At 49.8% G+C, this 17,932-nt stretch overlaps 1 protein-coding gene across 1 annotated transcript in view; it reads right to left on the bottom strand.

The window, feature by feature from the left end:
* Window positions 1-17,932, bottom strand: part of LOC137519483 (uncharacterized) — a 75,973-nt gene that overhangs the window by 39,965 nt on the left and 18,076 nt on the right. Inside the window, exon 3 of the mRNA XM_068238439.1 lies at window positions 9,479-9,557. Coding sequence (XP_068094540.1) covers window positions 9,479-9,557 — 79 coding nt within the window. The remainder of the gene's footprint in view (window positions 1-9,478; window positions 9,558-17,932) is intronic.

The following is a 17,932-nucleotide window of genomic DNA, read 5'->3' on the forward strand; positions in this document are numbered from 1 at the left end:
GCTCAAATTTAATATCGATAAATCGTGCTAAATTGTGTATGTAATACCCCCTCTCCAGAAAGCATAAGGCAGTCTTAACCCCCCCCCCCACACACACACACCCCCCCCCCCACACACACACACACACACACACACACATACACACACACACACACCTTTATAGCAGTATCAGGCAGACTTTGTGTCTCCTTCCAACTCTTTTGGTGCTACCACCCTCAAATCAGCAGTGATAGGTGCCCACTGTTAGTGGGTTAGAGTGGGCACAGTGGAGCCCACAGTAGAGGCACAGACTTACCTTTCATTACTGGGACCTCTGTCCCTCTTGATCTGATCAGCACCCAAACCTCTTTTCAGGCAAAGAAGTGGTTACCAATATGCAGTGGTTGCTTAGCATTAGTAGATGCAAAACTGCAGTAAGTGCCAAGGTGCAGTGGGTGCCCAGATGCAATAGATGGTAAGACGCAAAGGTTCACTTTGTGCTAAGTTGCAGTGGGTACCAAGATGCCATAGTAAAGTCTGTGTCAAGCTGCTTTGGGTACCAAGGTCCAGTTTGTATTGGGTGTTTATTTGCAGTGGGTGCTATGCAGTATTGGGTGCTGAATGAGTAGCAGATGGTGATAAACAATAGTGGGTGCCATGTGAGTGCTAATTGGTACAGGGAGCCATGTGAGTGTTGGACATGAGTGAGCAGGGAGTATGTGTGGTCTGGATGTGTGCCATGGGAGAGTACTGTGTCTCATATGGGTTCGGACCAAGGATGGGTACTGGGTGCTATTTGGGTGCTGGCCATGGACGGGTACTAGGTGCATATAAAGAATTTGGAACTTGGTGACGTGTGAGTACTGTGCCATGTGCCATGTGGGTGTTGATTATGGGGGTATGTGGGTCTTAGGTGCAAATACTGAGTGCCAAGTGGGTACTGGGAGTGAGTACATGGTGACATATGGGTGATGTGTGCAGGCTAGTGGGGTATTTGTTGTCATGTCTGTGGGTGCTAAAGGCAGATGCTGGGTGTCTGTGGGTTCTGGGTGCTGGCACAGGGTGTCATGTGGATTCTGGCTGTATGGGTGTGTATCAACCATCAAAACACCTCCAGAACCACTGGAATGCAATGATGTGTCAGCTTGTTAATTTGTACAGAGCCATAATAATCCAACATGCATACAGGCTGTTTCGGATTGTTTGATCCTCATCAGTGCATGGCATGGATTAATTTGGCTCTATGGAGTAGGGCTTGTAAATCCGAGAGGCACAGACTAACCAGCAAGCTCATGGTGACCCAGAACTCATTGGAGTGTGTAAGGGACTACAATGGTCCTAAAAGCCCCCTTACTAAGATGTTAAGAAAAACAAAAGTTTGCTTTCCTAAAACAGAAAGAATTTGTGATAATTCAGGTTGGAGTGAGCTTGAGATGTCTCCCAGGGCACCACTGCTGAATATATGCAAATTAACCATTGTACCCTTAGAAGCTAAACACACCTCCAGAACCGCTGGAATGCAATGATGTGTCAGCTTGTTAATGTGTACAGAGCCATAATAATCCAACATGCATACAGACTGTTTCGGATTTTTTTTTTTTTTTTTTTTTTTTTTAGCCTTTCAGATTAAAATCACTTAAAAACCAGCCCTCACGCGGATCTCTCCATCAGGTTGGCAGCGATCTTGCCCTTCCTTCACTGTTCAATCATCATGCTGGCTTTTATTAAGTCTGTTCTTTATCAATAAAAAGAAAACAAAACATTTTAGAGCAATGAGCTCCACTCCTTTTGCTTCCACAATTCTTGTGCCTTCTCCTCTCCAACACCTTTCTTTTCCGCCAGGTACTAGAGTTGGGCCGAACCTCCGATTTTAGGTTCGCGAACCGGGTTCGCGAACTTTCGCGGAAGGTTCGGTTCGCGTTAAAGTTCGCGAACCGCAATAGACTTCAATGGGGATGCGAACTTTGAAAAAAAAAAAATTATGCTGGCCACAAAAGTGATGGAAAAGATGTTTCAAGGGGTCTAACACCTGGAGGGGGGCATGGCGGAGTGGGATAGATGCCAAAAGTCCCCTGGAAAAATCTGGATTTGACGCAAAGCAGCGTTTTAAGGGCAGAAATCACATTGAATGCTAAATGACAGGCCTAAAGTGCTTTAAAACATCTTGCATGTGTATACATCAATCAGGTAGTGTAATTAAGGTACTGCTTCACACTGACACACCAAACTGTTCACTGAACAGAACAGGTATGCAGTGGCGGGTTCACTGAACAGGTATGCAGTGGCAGGATCAATGAACAGGTATGCAGTGGCAGGATCACTGAACAGGTACGCAGTGGCAGGATCACTGAACAGGTATGCAGTGGCAGGATCAATGAACAGGTATGCACTGGCAGGATCACTGAACAGGTATGCACTGGCAGGATCAATGAACAGGTATGCAGTGGCAGGATCAATGAACAGGTATGCAGTGGCAGGATCAATGAACAGGTATGCACTGGCAGGATCACTGAACAGGTATGCAGTGGCAGGATCAATGAACAGGTATGCACTGGCAGGATCACTGAACAGGTATGCAGTGGCAGGATCACTGAACAGGTACGCAGTGGCAGGATCACTGAACAGGTATGCAGTGGCAGGATCAATGAACAGGTATGCACTGGCAGGATCACTGAACAGGTATGCAGTGGCAGGATCAATGAACAGGTATGCAGTGGCAGGATCAATGAACAGGTATGCAGTGGCAGGATCAATGAACAGGTATGCACTGGCAGGATCACTGAACAGGTATGCAGTGGCAGGATCAATGAACAGGTATGCACTGGCAGGATCACTGAACAGGTATGCAGTGGCAGGATCAATGAACAGGTATGCACTGGCAGGATCACTGAACAGGTATGCAGTGGCAGGATCAATGAACAGGTATGCACTGGCAGGATCACTGAACAGGTATGCAGTGGCAGGATCAATGAACAGGTATGCACTGGCAGGATCACTGAACAGGTATGCAGTGGCAGGATCACAGTACAGGTATGCAGTGGCAGGATCACTGAACAGGTATGCAGTGGCAGGATCACAGTACAGGTATGCAGTGGGCTGAGGGCTCACTGAACAGAACAGGTATGCAGCCAGGAAGAAGTTAAGCCTAACTAATCTTTCCCTATGAGAGACTGCAGCAGCTCGCCCTACTCTCACTAATGCAGGCACACGAGTGGCCATAACGGCCGCCGCTGCCTGCCTTATATAAGGGGGGGTGGGGCTCCAGGGGCTAGTGTAGCCTAATTGGCTACACTGGGCCTGCTGACTGTGATGTAGAGGGTCAAAGTTGACCCTCAGGTGCATTATGGGGCGAACCGATTTTTTGCGAACTTTTGCCGCAAAACGTTCGCGTGCGACACCCGCACGCGAACCACCTAAGTTCGCGCGAACCACGTTCGCCGGCGAACCGTTCGGCCCAACTCTACCAGGTACACCACATACAATCTTGCTAAGAAAATATTGCACACTGCTTCCAGCGACAACTCCTCCTTCTGGAATACTATTAAGTTTCTTGCATCCCACAAAACTTCCTTAAGTACAGAGAACACAATCCACCCCTTCCTATCCTTCTCCTTTGCACCCAGTGACACTCCACCCATCACCATTGAAAGAGATGTGACCCTAACCTCCACCACCACCTCTAAAAATGTCCTCAACTTCCTCCGAAAACCCTTTGCAAAATTACAATCCCAAAACACGTGGTCCACATCCTCTTCCCCTCCACACCCTTCTCTTGGGCACCTTCCTGAGGGAGTCATACCCCTCAATTTGCAAAAAACCCTAGTAGGGAGCGCTGACACCAGAGCCATCCAGACAACATCTTTTTGCCTGTTTGTTATACCTTTAATACTCATTCTTTTCCATACTGTCTCCACTTGTGCACTTGTCATTCCTTTTATATAACATATTATATCATTTCTTGTGATCCATTTTTTTATATTCTGCTTGTTTATGTCTGTTAAGGCTGCTCCTGCCATATTGAAATTGTCCAGAATTCCTTTAACTTTTTGGTAGCATGATGTAGTCGTGAATGCAACAGGCTTGCTCAAATCCTTAGCGACCCATCCCAACCTGTTCCACAACCATCCTCCCAAGTACCTCACAAGCTTCTAAGTGCACAATGGTTAATTTGCATATATTCAGCAGTGTTGCTCTGGGAGATATCTCAGGCTCACTCCAACCTGAATTATCGCAAATTCTTTCTGTTTTAGGAAAGCAAACTTGTTTTTCTTAACATCTTAGTAAGGGGGCTTTTAAGACCATTGTAGTCCCTTACACACCCCAATGAGTTCTGGGTCACCATGAGCTTGCTGGTTAGTCTGTGCCTATCAACCATCATGTAGGTGTTGATTGCAGGTACTCAGTCCCTTTTGAGTTCTGGGTGCAAGTACTGGATGTCATATGTGAGTGCTTGCTGTGTTTGCTGGGCACCAAGTGGAGGCTTAGTGTAACTGGAACTACTGCAGATGAAACATGTGGGTGTTGGGTGCAGGTACTGGGTATTACATAGGTGCAAATACTTGGTGCCATGCCTGCACTGGGTGCTAGCTCTGGGTGGGTGTTGTGTGTCACGTGGGTTCTGCGTGCAGGTACTTCGGGTGCTAGTACTAGTTATGCGGGTGCAGATAGTGGGTGCCATGTGGAGGCTGTGTGCAGGTGTGAGTAGTGAGTGACATGTCAGAGCTGGGTGCAAGTACTGTGCCATGTAGGTGTGAGTACTGGGTGCCAGCTATAGGGTGAAGGGGTGCAGGTATTGGGTGTCATGTGGCTGTTTGATGCAAGTACTAAGTGCCATATTGAGGCCAGATGTGAGTATTGGTTGCAGGGTGCTTGGTGCAAGTACTGGGTGCTTGCTATAGTGGGGGTTACTGGTTGAGTGTAATGTGGGTGCCGAATATTGGTGGGATTGCTGTGGGAGCAGGGGGTGGGAGGTCACTGTGGGTACTGCTATGAATGGCATAGTTGCTGCTAGGGGAGGTCGAGGTCAGTGTGGTTGATGGGGGAAGGGTAGGTCACTGTGAGTGCTGGGGGGAGAAGTAACTGTGGGTGCTGTGGAAAGTAGAGGTCAGTATGGGTGCTGGAGGAAAGGGAGGTCAATGTGGGTCCTTTGGGGGACATCACTGTGGGTCTCGGGAGGTAGAGGTCATTGTGGGTGCAGGGGGTGGGAGGTCACTATGGGTGCTGCTATGAATGGCATAGTTGCTGCTAAGGGAGGTAGAGGTCAGCGTGGGTGCTGGGGGAAGGGTAGGCCACTGTGGGTGCTGGGAGAAGTCAGTGTGGTTACTGGAGGAGGGAGTGGATGCTGAGTGTTGGGAGAAGCCCCTGTGGGCGCTGGCAATGGGAGAGGTCACTGTAGGTGCTGCTTTTGGGATGGGAGGTCCCCGTGGGTGCTGCAGGGGACAGGAGGGTAGCCGCTGGGGGTGGGAAAAATCACTGTGGGTGCTGGGGGAGGGATAGGTCAGTGTGGGTGCTGGGGTAGGCAGGATCACTGCTAGAGCTGGGGAGGGAGAGGTCACTGTGGGTGCTAGGTGGAGGGAGAGGTCACTGTGGGTGCTGGGGAAGGGAGAGGTCACTATGGGTCCTAGGTGGTGGGAGAGATCACTGTGGGTGCTAGGTGGAGGGAGAGGTCACTGTGGGTGCTGGGGGAGGGAGAGGTCACTATGGGTCCCAGGTGGAGGGAGAGGTCACTGTGGGTGCTAGGTGGAGGGAGAGGTCACTGTGGGTGCTAGATGGAGGGAGAGGTCACTGTGGGTGCTGGGTAAGAGAGAGGTCACTGTGGGTGCTAGGTGGAGGGAGAGGTCACTGTGGGTGCTGGGGGAGGGAGAGGTCACTGTGGGTGCTGGGGAGGGAGAGGTCACTATGGATCCCAGGTGGAGGGAGAGGTCACTGTGGGTGCTAGGTGGAGGGAGAGGTCACTGTGGGTGCTAGATGGAGGGAGAGGTCACTGTGGGTGCTGGGTAAGAGAGAGGTCACTGTGGGTGCTAGGTGGAGGGAGAGGTCACTGTGGGTGCTAGGTGGAGGGAGAGGTCACTATGGGTGCTGGGGGAGGGAGAGGTCACTGTGGGTCCCAGGTGGAGGGAGAGGTCACTGTGGGTGCTAGGTGGAGGGAGAGGTCACTGTGGGTGCTAGATGGAGGGAGAGGTCACTGTGGGTGCTGGGTAAGAAAGAGGTCACTGTGGGTGCTAGATGGAGGGAGAGGTCACTGTGGGTGCTGGGTAAGAAAGAGGTCACTGTGGGTGCTAGGTGGAGGGAGAGGTCACTGTGGGTGCTAGGTGGAGGGAGAGGTCACTGTGGGTGCTGGGGGAGGGAGAGGTCACTGTGGGTGCTGGGGAGGGAGAGGTCATTATGCGTCCCAGGTGGGGAGAGAGGTCACTGTGGGTGCTAGGTGGAGGGAGAGGTCACTGTGGGTGCTGGAGAGGGAGAGGTCATTATGGGTCCCAGGTGGAGAGAGAGGTCACTGTGGGTGCTAGGTGGAGGGAGAGGTCACTGTGGGTGCTAGGTGAAGGGAGATGTCACTGTGGGTACTGGGTAGGGAGAGGTCAGTATGGGTCCTAGGTGGAGGGAGAGGTCAGTATGCCACACTAGGATTCCTGTCTGGGCCTCTTCACTTGAAAGTGTCCCAGACGGGGGCGGAGCTTCCCGTGGGTGGGCGGGGCTTATCGCGGCCGGGGGCGGGGCTTGTTTTGCTCAGCGAGAGGGGCCTTTTTTGAAGTTTTTAAAAAGGGGGGTGCCTGGGCACCCAGAGCACCCCCCTGTGCACGTGCCTGACCACAGGACACAGTCACAGGCTTTGTAGAGTCCTGGCCTCGGTGGCTCCAGGCCCGCCATCAGGGGGGGACATCCGTGACTCCCGTCACGGGCCCGGGCCTGCAGGGGGGCCCCATCCCCGCCGCGGCCCTAGCGGGTGCCGCCCGACCGCCGCTCAACCTCCCCTGGCCGCTGCTCCCTCCCTCCATCCCTCTAGCCGCCGCCTCCGCCGCCGCGTCAGACCTCGATCAGGCGGCGACAATAGTGCGGGCGCTAGGACCCAGCGCCCGCACTGATATGCGGAAGTGACGTCACTTCCGCATATAGAGCGGGTGCGTCCAGCGCCCGCTCTTACTGGTCGGGTCGCCGCTGATCTTGAGGTCTGACGCTGCTGGCAGCCTGGCAAGGTAGGGGAAGCAGCGGTGGCGGCTGGGGGGGGCCTCCCTGTCACTCACTCACTCACTAGCTAAAGGGCCTACCTGTCACTCACTCCCTAGCTAAAGGGCCTACCTGTCACTCACTCACTGCCTAATGGGGCTCCCTGTCACTCACTCACTAGCTAAAGGGCCTCCCTGTCACTCACTCCCTAGCTAAAGGGCCTCCCTGTCACTCACTCACTGCCTAATGGGGCTCCCTGTCACTCACTCACTAGCTAAAGGGGCTCCCTGTCACTCACTCACTTGCTAAAGGGCCTCCCTGTCACTCACTCACTAGCTAAAGGGCCTCCCTGTCACTCACTCACTTGCTAAAGGGCCTCCCTGTCACTCACTCACTTGCTAAAGGGGCTCCCTGTCACTCACTCACTTGCTAAAGGGGCTCCCTGTCACTCACTCACTAGCTAAAGGGCCTCCCTGTCACTCACTCACTAGCTAAAGGGGCTCCCTGTCACTCACTCACTAGCTAAAGGGGCTCCCTGGCACTCACTCCCTAAAGGGGCTCCCTGTCACTCACTAGCTAAAGGGGCTCCCTTTCACTCACTCACTAGCTAAAGGGGCTCCCTGTCACTCACTCACTAGCTAAAGGGGCTCCCTGTCACTCACTCACTAGCTAAAGGGGCTCCCTGGCACTCACTCACTAGCTAAAGGGGCTCCCTGTCACTCACTCACTAGCTAAAGGGGCTCCCTGTCACTCACTCACTAGCTAAAGGGGCTTCCTGTCACTCACTCACTAGCTAAAGGGGCTTCCTGTCACTCACTCACTAGCTAAAGGGGCTCCCTGTCACTCACTCACTAGCTGAAGGGGCTCCCTGTCACTCACTCACTCCCTAAAGGGGCTCCCTGTCACTCACTCACTCACTCCCTAAAGGGCCTCCCTGTCACTCACTCACTAGCTAAAGGGGCTCCCTGTCACTCACTCACTCGCTAAAGGGGCTCCCTGTCACTCACTCACTCACTCACTCACTCCCTCCCTAAAGGGCCTCCCTGTCACTCACTCACTAGCTAAAGGGGCTCCCTGTCTCTCACTCACTAGCTAAAGGGGCTCCCTGTCACTCACTCACTCCCTAAAGGGGCTCCCTGTCACTCACTCACTCCCTAAAGGGGCTCCCTGTCACTCGCTCACTAGCTAAAGGGGCTCCCTGTCACTCACTCCCTCCCTAAAGGGGCTCCATGTCACTCACTCACTACCTAAAAGGGCTCCATGTCACTCACTACCTAACCTGGGGGTCCCTGTCAGAATCCAGGTGAGAGGTGTCTACCATAATAAGGGGGCATTCTGCCTATTTATGTGAAATGCTGTCTATTTATGTGCCTCATGTCTGCTGAATTTGTCTTGTTGGGGGCCTAATGATTAAATTTTTACTTGTTGGGGGCATCATGATTTGTTGGGAGCCTCATTGCCTCAAGATTGCTGAATTTGTCTTGTTGGGGGCCTCATGATTTGTTGGGGACCTCATGATTTGTTGGGGCCTCATGATTGCTGAATTTGTCTTGTTGGGGGTCTCACGATTGCTGAATTTATCTTGTTGGGGGCCTCATGATTGCTGAATTTGTCTTGTTGGGGGACTCATGATTGCTGAATTTGTCTTGTTGGGGGTCACATGATTGCTAACTGCGAGACTATGGGAAAAGCTGAATCATTACCATATGAGACAATAGCATTAAACCTACTTTTTTAGTTTTTTTAAACAGAAAATAAAACTGGGAGGTTCTAAAAAAATGATGGAGCACTTCCTCCTTCCGGCTTGAAGGAGGAAGTGCTCGATATCGAGGCTTGCAACGCGTCCATTCGGAAACTTGCACCTCGTTGAAACGCTGGGCGGAGAGCGGCGGTCTGGGTAATTAACCCCGCCGCATCTAGCCGCTCAGCTGTGGCAATTAGAGCTAACTTGAATCACGAGTATCCACCGTGGTTATTCGTGATTAATTTGTGGACAGCAAGCCTCCAACTAGCTCTGCCAACATGTAATGGCTACGCACATTTCTCAGTTTGGGGGGGGGGGCCCGGACTGATGATTTGTGAGGGGCCCCAAAATTTCTGATGGCGGCCCTGGGTGGCTCAGAGCGGTGTTTGGGGGCACAAGTGGGATTTACACCATATTAGGCAGGTGGTGGTATTAGCGCCTTGGAATGTCTCAATGCTTCCATCTTATCTGCTATATGTTTTGTATCACATGATATAAAAGTCTGTTTCAGCATAATGAGATATAACATTACAGGACAGGCCGGACAGTTGTTGAAGAATGCGTCACATGATCAGTCTCCAGGCTACGGACACATCATCTGCAACCTCTCCGGACCCCAGACGATCATGGTGTTTTTCATGAGTGCTTTCTTGAAAATCATGTCACATGTCTGGAAGAGAAGAGAAGGAAAATTAGCCGGTTACAAAACAAAATACGAGCAAGCAGGGTGACACAGGAGGGGCAGCTGAAGGCTGAACCCCACCATTTCAGCAATGTAGCTACAATAACCCCCCACCCTCCCTGAGCAGTACATTTATAAAATGTAAAAGAAAGGAAAAACACAATCGAGTGTATTATTGATGATAAAGGAATGCCAAGGTAGCAGCAAATAGAAATATACTCACAAGTATGGGTAGCCGGGTTCAGGCAGCCACTTAAAGCACTTATGCGGATATTAGGCCTGTCCCCACTCAGGCTACAAAGTCACTCTCTGTAGAAGGAAAGAAGGGGTGTTCACCCGTCCACCAGCTGGATAACAATAATTGCAATGGAAACAGGCGCCAGCAGAGTAAAAATTGATAATAGGTAAAAACAGATAAAAGTTATGGGGTAAGGGTGGACTTACCTCTCCAATAACCAAACACAACCACTATGTATGGTTTAAACAAGATTTAATTTGTACTCCAGAACAAATGGAATGCGTTTCGCTGGTCTCTAGCTTGCTTCCTCAGGCAATAATACAGATAGGAGTAACTCAGAAGGTGTACCTGGTTACAGCAGCAGCGCTGTACTGGGGACAGCCGTGTGACATGACTGTCCCCTCCTTAGGCACAGGGGTGATCGGCTGTCATAGACTGAAGCCTATGACAGCTGATCACGGGGATTGGCTGGCGGGGGAAGGGAGGGAGGGGGGTTACAGTTGGGGAAAAAAAACACTTATTTTTATACAAAAAACACACACGTACAAAGAATAAACAAACAAACATGGGGGGGGGGGGGCGGTTAGACCCCCCACCAACAGAGAGCTCTGTTGGTGGGGAGAAAAGGGGGGGGGGGAATCACTTGTCTGCTGTATCGAGTGGCCCTGCAGCTTGGCCTTAAAGCCGCAGTGGCCAATTTAATGCAAAATGGCCTGGTCTTTAGGGGGTTTTAACACTGAGGTCCTCAAGAGGTTAACGCTCGGTACCAGCGGTGTAAAGGCACTCCCCATAGACTCACACATGCACAGCCGTGCTCAGGAGTGGTATATCACGGTGCTCTTCCCCCAGTAAAATAACCGTATGTCAAGTGTTGACACGCATGATGTTACAAACACTGCCGGTCGACTGTATTTTAATAGCACCAAAATTGCGCTTGTGGGTGGCACACGAGGGGCTAAACTGCCCGACAAGCACCCAGTTCAGCCTCCTGCCTAAAAGAGGCTTAACACTACACATGCCATCTACATGTGCCCGAGGGTGAGGTGTGTAGGAGGTGGTAAGGAATCAGTTTCAGGTTCAGTTTTAGCTCAGTCTGCCATTTTTGAAAGCTTTTGACAGTAAATTTACATTACTTAGCAATGTTCTTTTTGCCATAAATATATTTAAAATAACTGCCTGGCTGCATCCAGTAGCTCCTTATTGTTGCAGAAGTGGGAGTTCCCAGCCGATCACCTGACCTGCCCACCTCCTCTCACTGCTGAGAGATGACTTTTCTGGCCAGCACTGCAGTGTGTAATGAGGCGTTTAATTCTACCCAGACCCTCCACAGGGTTTATAAGCCATGAGTGCCTCTTATAAACCTGACCAGCCTGCAACATGAAACCATATAGTCCAGAGGCTTCCCCCACCGATCCAGCCCTGGGGGACCCTCCAAGCATGTCTGACAAGGGCTTTTCAGATATGCATTCACTGGCCACATATGGATGGGAGCAAGGCTCGAGGAGGAAGAGGGTCTTGGCCAGCCTCAGTGGGGTCGAGGAGGACATAGAAAGTCTCTACTTCAGGTAAGTATCTAACCTTTATTTTTTTTACTCATTACAGGTTTGCTTTAAAGCATGTCCGAAGTGAGAGTGATATGGAGGCTGCTATATTTATTTTTCTTTAAACATTGCACATTGCTGTCCTGCTGATCCTCTGCCTCTAATACTTTTAGCCACAGCCCCTGAACAAGCATGCAGCAGATCAGGTGCTCTGACTGAAGTGTAACTGGATTACCTACATGTTTGTTTCAGGTGTGTGATTCAGACATTACTGCAGCCAAAGAGATCAGCTGCCAGGCAAAGGGTATTGTTTAAATATGGCTGCCTCCATATCCCTGTCACTTCAAGTGTGCCTTAATGTTGACAGTCTACACAACTCTGACTCACTGAGGGAGGAGGGGTGAGAGCAGGGACAGTTCTTGACTTTTTGCAGCCTGAAGCAATGCATTCTGGGGACACACCCCCTTCAGATCCTGTTTATTTGTAAAGAAGTCTTGTGTTAGAAGATATTCCAGCTTCATAGAAACATTTGTCTGTGTGCGGTCTAGTAATGGTCAGCGAGTTGTGGGCCCCTCAGTGAACTTGTCATGGGGCCCCTGGGATCCAAACTTGTGGCCCGCCATTACTGGTCCCACAACCCCTCCCCACACACACTATGTCCCGACACCATTGCATACCTCCCAACTTTTTGAGATGAGAAAGAGGGACACTTAAAACCATTTCACCTCGAAGGGTTTTTAAAAATAATGAAAATGTATTTCATTTTTCTATGTTTGACACACTGATAAAAAGAGTGGCACTCGTCGTGAACCAAGGGAGTGGGTGCCCAAGCCTCAATGGATCCTCGCACCTAGGGATCCCAGCAGAATACAAAAACGATGATGGAGGCTGGCACATCCAAAAATAGAAAAGCTCTTTTATAATATATAAATAATATATATAAAAGAGCTTTTCTATTTTTGGATGTGCCAGCCTCCATCATCGTTTTTCATTTTTCTATGGGAAGGTGTATAATAGGGTATTTGGATGCGGTTTTACTTTTTGGCCACAAGATGGAGATACAGAGTGTGTTCTAAAAATAGAAACAGAACCAAGTTTGTATCTATATATATAATTCAGTAAGTGCCTCAACCTTCCAGCAAGAAGAAGAAGTACTTTGCATGAGAAAATGTATGCGTGCTCAAAGACCAAGTTTGAGGCCTCCTTTCCACGGACTGTTGAGCTGTGTGCTCAGCAAGCAGTTACCAGGCACAGGTAAGAAGTTATCAGGCAGCAACAAGCAGTTATCAGGCAGCAACAAGCAGTTACTAGGCAGCAGTGAGCAGTTGAGAGAGTTTGAGAGGCATTTCACTGCCTATCAACAGTCTGTGGAAAGGAGGCTTAACCCTAGCAAGTCTGGCTTTGCAAATCTGGCCTAATTGACTATTCATGAGGCAATGCTCATGCAAATATGCATTTGCTTTCGCATGTCAAACTATGCAGGGTCAAAAAACCAATACTGCAAAGCGGTCGTGGAGCAGTGCTTTACAGCACTGCTAGATTTAGGCGCAGCGAGTGCCGCCATAGACTGTAATGGGAATCAGTCTATAGCTGCGCTCAGTGAGTAACGTCAGCGCCGTCAGAAGACGGAGCCGAAGTTGCTTAAAAAACACAATAATTCGACCTCCAGCAATCGCTGGAAGCCGAATTATATCATTCCCCCACTATCCATGGCGGCCTGGAGGGGGAATCTTCTATCTTCTATATATATAATAGACTAAGTGCCTCAACCTTCAAGCAAGAAGAAGTAGCGCCCTGCCCCCAGGGCCGGTCCAAGCAAGAAGAAGGGGCTGGTCCAAGCAAGAAGAAGAAGTAGTGTCATATCAAACCAAGGGCAAAGAGGGATAATTTGCATATTCAGTAGCAGTGCATTGTGGGTAACCACAAATGTTCACTTATAGCTGAATTATTGCAGATTTGCTTCTATTTTAAGAAGGAAAATTACACCAAGCTTTGCTTTTTTTTAGTAGGAGGGCTTTTTGGTCCCTTTTATCCCCCTATACATTCTTAGTAGTTTGGGTCACCCTGAGCTGCTTGGTTACTCTGTTGGTCCAAGCCCTATCTCATACAGCCATATCAATCTCTGCTGTAAACTGATGAGGAGTAAGGGCCCTTTTCCACTAGCAATCGCTAGAATTCGCGCTGAACGCCAGCGATTGCGATTCAGCAAATGCACAATTTCTCGATTTCCCGATGTTTGCTATTGCGATTTTGCTATGCACTGCATAGCAAAATCGCGGCAATAATCGTTCTGCTGCGTGATTGCGATTAGGTAAAAACGAATCGTGGTAGTGGAAATGACCTACCGCGATTCCTATGTTAAAAGCAAACCGTAGCGATTTGGAAAATCACTAGCGGTTTGCGATTTTGCGATTCAGCAATCGCAAATGCCGTAGTGGAAAAGGGACCTAAAAGTCTGAAATAGGCTGTCACATTTGGTTTTGATATGACTGTGTAAAATTTAAAGCTATAGGGCCTGATTCACAAAATGGTGCAAACTGTTAAGCATGGGTGCGCTAAACAGTTAGCACGTGAAGTGCCATTTGTGGACTTTTGTGCGTGGAAAGTGCTGTGAATCGCGCAAAAGACCGCAATCGCAGACTTTTGCGTGTGTAAAGTACCGCGATTTGTGGCAAATTGCGCGCGCAAAAGACCGCAATCACGCAAATCGCAGCACTTTGTGCGCGTAAAAGTCCGCGAACGGCACTTCACGTGCTAACTGTTTAGCACAACCGTGCTAAACAGTTTGCACCGCTTTGTGAATCCGGCCCATAGGCTTGCTTGACTTACCAAGAGTGAAAAGGAATAGTTTGCATATTTAGTAGCGGTGCATTGTGGGTAACCACAAATGTTCACTTATAGCTGAATTATTGCAGATTTTCTTCTGTTTTAAGAAGCCAAATTACACCAAGCTTTGCTTTTTTTTTAGTAGAAGGTGTTTTTGGTTCCTTTTATCCCCCTATACATTCCGAGTGGTTTGGGTCACCCTGAGCTGCTTGGTTACTCTGTTGTACTGGTCCAAGCCCCATCTCATACTGCCATATCAATCTCTGCTGTGTACTGATGAGGACCAAAAGTCTGAAACAGGCTGTCACATGTGGGTTTGATATAGCTGTGTAAAATTTAAAGCTATAAGCTTGCTATACACCAGTGGTTCTGGATGCTTGCTTGGATTACTAAGGTTGAAAAGGGATAAATTGCATATTTAAAAATGTTCACTTATAGCTGAATTATTGCAGATTTCCTTCTGTTTTCAAAAGGCAAATTACACCAATACAGTGGGGAGCATTGCAGGAAGTGACAACAGTGGATCGCACGCTGGAACACGGAAGAGGTGAGGCATCCCCGCCCACTGCCTCTTACTAATAGTGGCGGCTGCTACTGTGCTTAAGCAGGAGGGGAGCGCACATGGGGGACACAGGTGAGGCAGGGGGGGTTCCTGCTGAGCTTAAGCTGCAGGGAGAATGCACATGGGGGACCCAGGTGAGGGGGGGTTCCTGCTGAGCTTAAGCTGGAGGGGGAGTGCACATGGGGGACCCAGGTGAGGGAGGGGGGGTTCCTGCTGAGCTTAAGCTGCAGGGAGAATGCACATGGGGGACCCAGGTGAGGGGGGGTTCCTGCTGAGCTTAAGCTGGAGGGGGAGTGCACATGGGGGACCCAGGTGAGGGAGGGGGGGTTCCTGCTGAGCTTAAGCTGGAGGGGGAGCACACATGGGGGACCCAGTTGAGGGAGGGGGGGTTCCTGCTAAGCTTAAGCTGGAGGGGGAGTGCACATGGGGGACCCAGGTGAGGGAGGGGGGGTTCCTGCTAAGCTTAAGCTGGAGGGGGAGTGCACATGGGGGACCCAGGTGAGGGAGGGGGGTTCCTGCTGATCTTAAGCTAGAGGGGGAGCACACATGTGGGACCCAGTTGAGGGGGGGTCCAACCCCCCTCCCCGCCACTGTGCCCAATACCCCCTTCCTGCCCTCTACCCCCTTATGCGGCGTATGATACGCTGCGGGTCGGCTAGTCTATATATATAATTCAGTAAGTGCCTCAACCGTCCAGCAAGAAGAAGAAGTACTTTGCATGAGAAAATGTATGCGTGCTCAAAGACCAAGTTTGATGCCTCCTTTCCACGGACTGTTGAGCTGTGTGCCCAGCAAGCAGTTACCAGGCACAGGTAAGAAGTTATCAGGCAGCAACAAGCAGTTATCAGGCAGCAACAAGCAGTTACTAGGCAGCAGTGAGCAGTTGAGAGAGTTTGAGAGGCATTTCACTGCCTATCAACAGTCTGTGGAAAGGAGGCTTAACCCTAGCAAGTCTGGCTTTGCAAATCTGGCCTAATTGACTATTCATGAGGCAATGCTCATGCAAATATGCATTTGCTTTCGCATGTCAAACTATGCAGGGTCAAAAAACCAATACTGCAAAGCGGTCGTGGAGCAGTGCTTTACAGCACTGCTAGATTTAGGCGCAGCAAGTGCCGCCATAGACTGTAATGGGAATCAGTCTATAGCTGCGCTCAGTGAGTAACGTCAGCGCCGTCAGAAGACAGAGCCGAAGTTGCTTAAAAAACACAATAATTCGACCTCCAGCAATCGCTGGAAGCCGAATTATATCATTCCCCCACTATCCATGGCGGCCTGGAGGGGGAATCTTCTATCTTCTATATATATAATAGAGTAAGTGCCTCAACCTTCGAGCAAGAAGAAGAAGTACTTTGCATGAGAAAATGTATGCATGCTCAATCACCAAGTTTTAGGCTTCTTTTCCACGGACTGTTGAGCTGTGTGCTCAGCAAGCAGTTACCAGGCAGCAGTAAGCAGTTACCAGGCAGCAGCAAGCAGTTACCAGGCAGCAGCAAGCAGTTACCAGGCAGCAGCGAGCAGTTACCAGGCAGCAGCGAGCAGTTACCAGGCAGCAGCGAGCAGTTACCAGGCAGCAACAAGCAGTTTCCAGGCAGCAGCAAGCTGTTACCAGGCAGTAGTGAGCAGTTGTAAGAGTTTGAGAGGCATGTTACTGCCTATCAACTGTCCGTGGAAAAGAGGCCTACCCTAGCAAGTCTGGCTTTGCAAATCTGGCCAAATTGGCTATTCATGAGGCAATGCTCATGCAAATATGCATTTGCTTTTGCATGCCAAACTATGCAGGGTCAAAAAACCAATACTGCAAAGCGGTCGCCCTGCTACATGCCAGTGATGAGCGAAAATGCAAAAATTTGTTTCGATAAATTTTTACCGAATTTTCGCCTAATTTCGTTTTGACAGGCAAATTTTCCATCTAATTTTTTCACGTTAATTTTCGCCTAAGGCCAGTCATTTTCGCATTACTTGCGTATGATTGCGGACATTTTCCACATAAGGGCATTAGCGCCCGCATTCAGAAAAGTTTCTTGCGCATTATTGCGGGCATTTTTCCGTATAAACATCCGCATAGATTGAATTTCCATGCGGATTATTGTGGACATTTTTCCGCATAAGGGCATAAGCATCCGCATACAATGAATTTTCGATGCTGGTTGAAAACGCAAATATTTCTGAAGATTTTCGTGAAAATTCGCCAAAAAACGAAAACGGGATTTTCGAGGCGAAAATTCGCAAGCAACACTGCTACATGCTACATTAGCACTATCCAGGAGCGCCACGGGGAGGATTCCCAATGCCCCCCTTTTATACAACGGGGGGACCACAGGGTCCCAGGCTCTCTCACTGCCTGGGAACCACAGCGACACCCCGGAGGGGGAGGCGCAGGCGACCCCCCCCCCCAAGCGTGGCCAGCGTCGGGGAGAGCCGTCCACACCCACCTCCCAATATTAAAAACAGGCACTTAGCTTAACGTCCATTGCGTTCTGCTACATGCGCATTAACTTGGGGGCACCACATGAGAAAGGAGTGAAGCATGGGTCACCCCGAGCTTTAGAGCTCAGGGCTGGCTCACATACAGCACTCCAGAGGGGGGGGGAGGACAGGTGCAGACAACTCACTCCAGGGCTCACACCACCGGAGCAAGCCATCCACCACCTGCCTCCAAAGAATACAACTGGAAAAAATGCTTTCCATGAGAAAATTAATGCGCATGTAGCAGAACCCAATGGACATTAAGGTAAGTGCCTGTTTTTAATATTGGGAGGTGGGTGCAGACGGCTCTCCCTGGCGCTGGCCACGCTTGGGGGGGGTCGCCTGCGGCACCTAGCCTCCCCCTCCGGGGTGCCGCTGTGGTTCCCGCGGTCCCTCCGGTTGTATAAAAAGGGGGCATTGGGAATCCTCCCTGTGGCGCTCCTGGATAGTGCTAATGTAGCATGTAGCAGTGTTGCTTGCGAATTTTCGCCTAAGTCATTTTCGCATCGAAAATCCTGTTTTCGTTTTTTGGCGAATTTTCACGAAAATCTTCAGAAATATTTGTGTTTTCGACCAGCATCGAAAATTCATTGTATGCGGATGCTTATGCCCTTATGCGGAAAAATGTCCACAATAATCCGCATGGAAATATAGACTATGAATGTATTTTGTAGGTACTGATCTTTTGCAGGAACGGATCTTTTGCAGATAATGATCTTTTGAATGT

This window comes from Hyperolius riggenbachi, chromosome 5 (genome assembly GCF_040937935.1).
Source record: "Hyperolius riggenbachi isolate aHypRig1 chromosome 5, aHypRig1.pri, whole genome shotgun sequence".
Classification (NCBI taxonomy): domain Eukaryota; kingdom Metazoa; phylum Chordata; class Amphibia; order Anura; family Hyperoliidae; genus Hyperolius; species Hyperolius riggenbachi.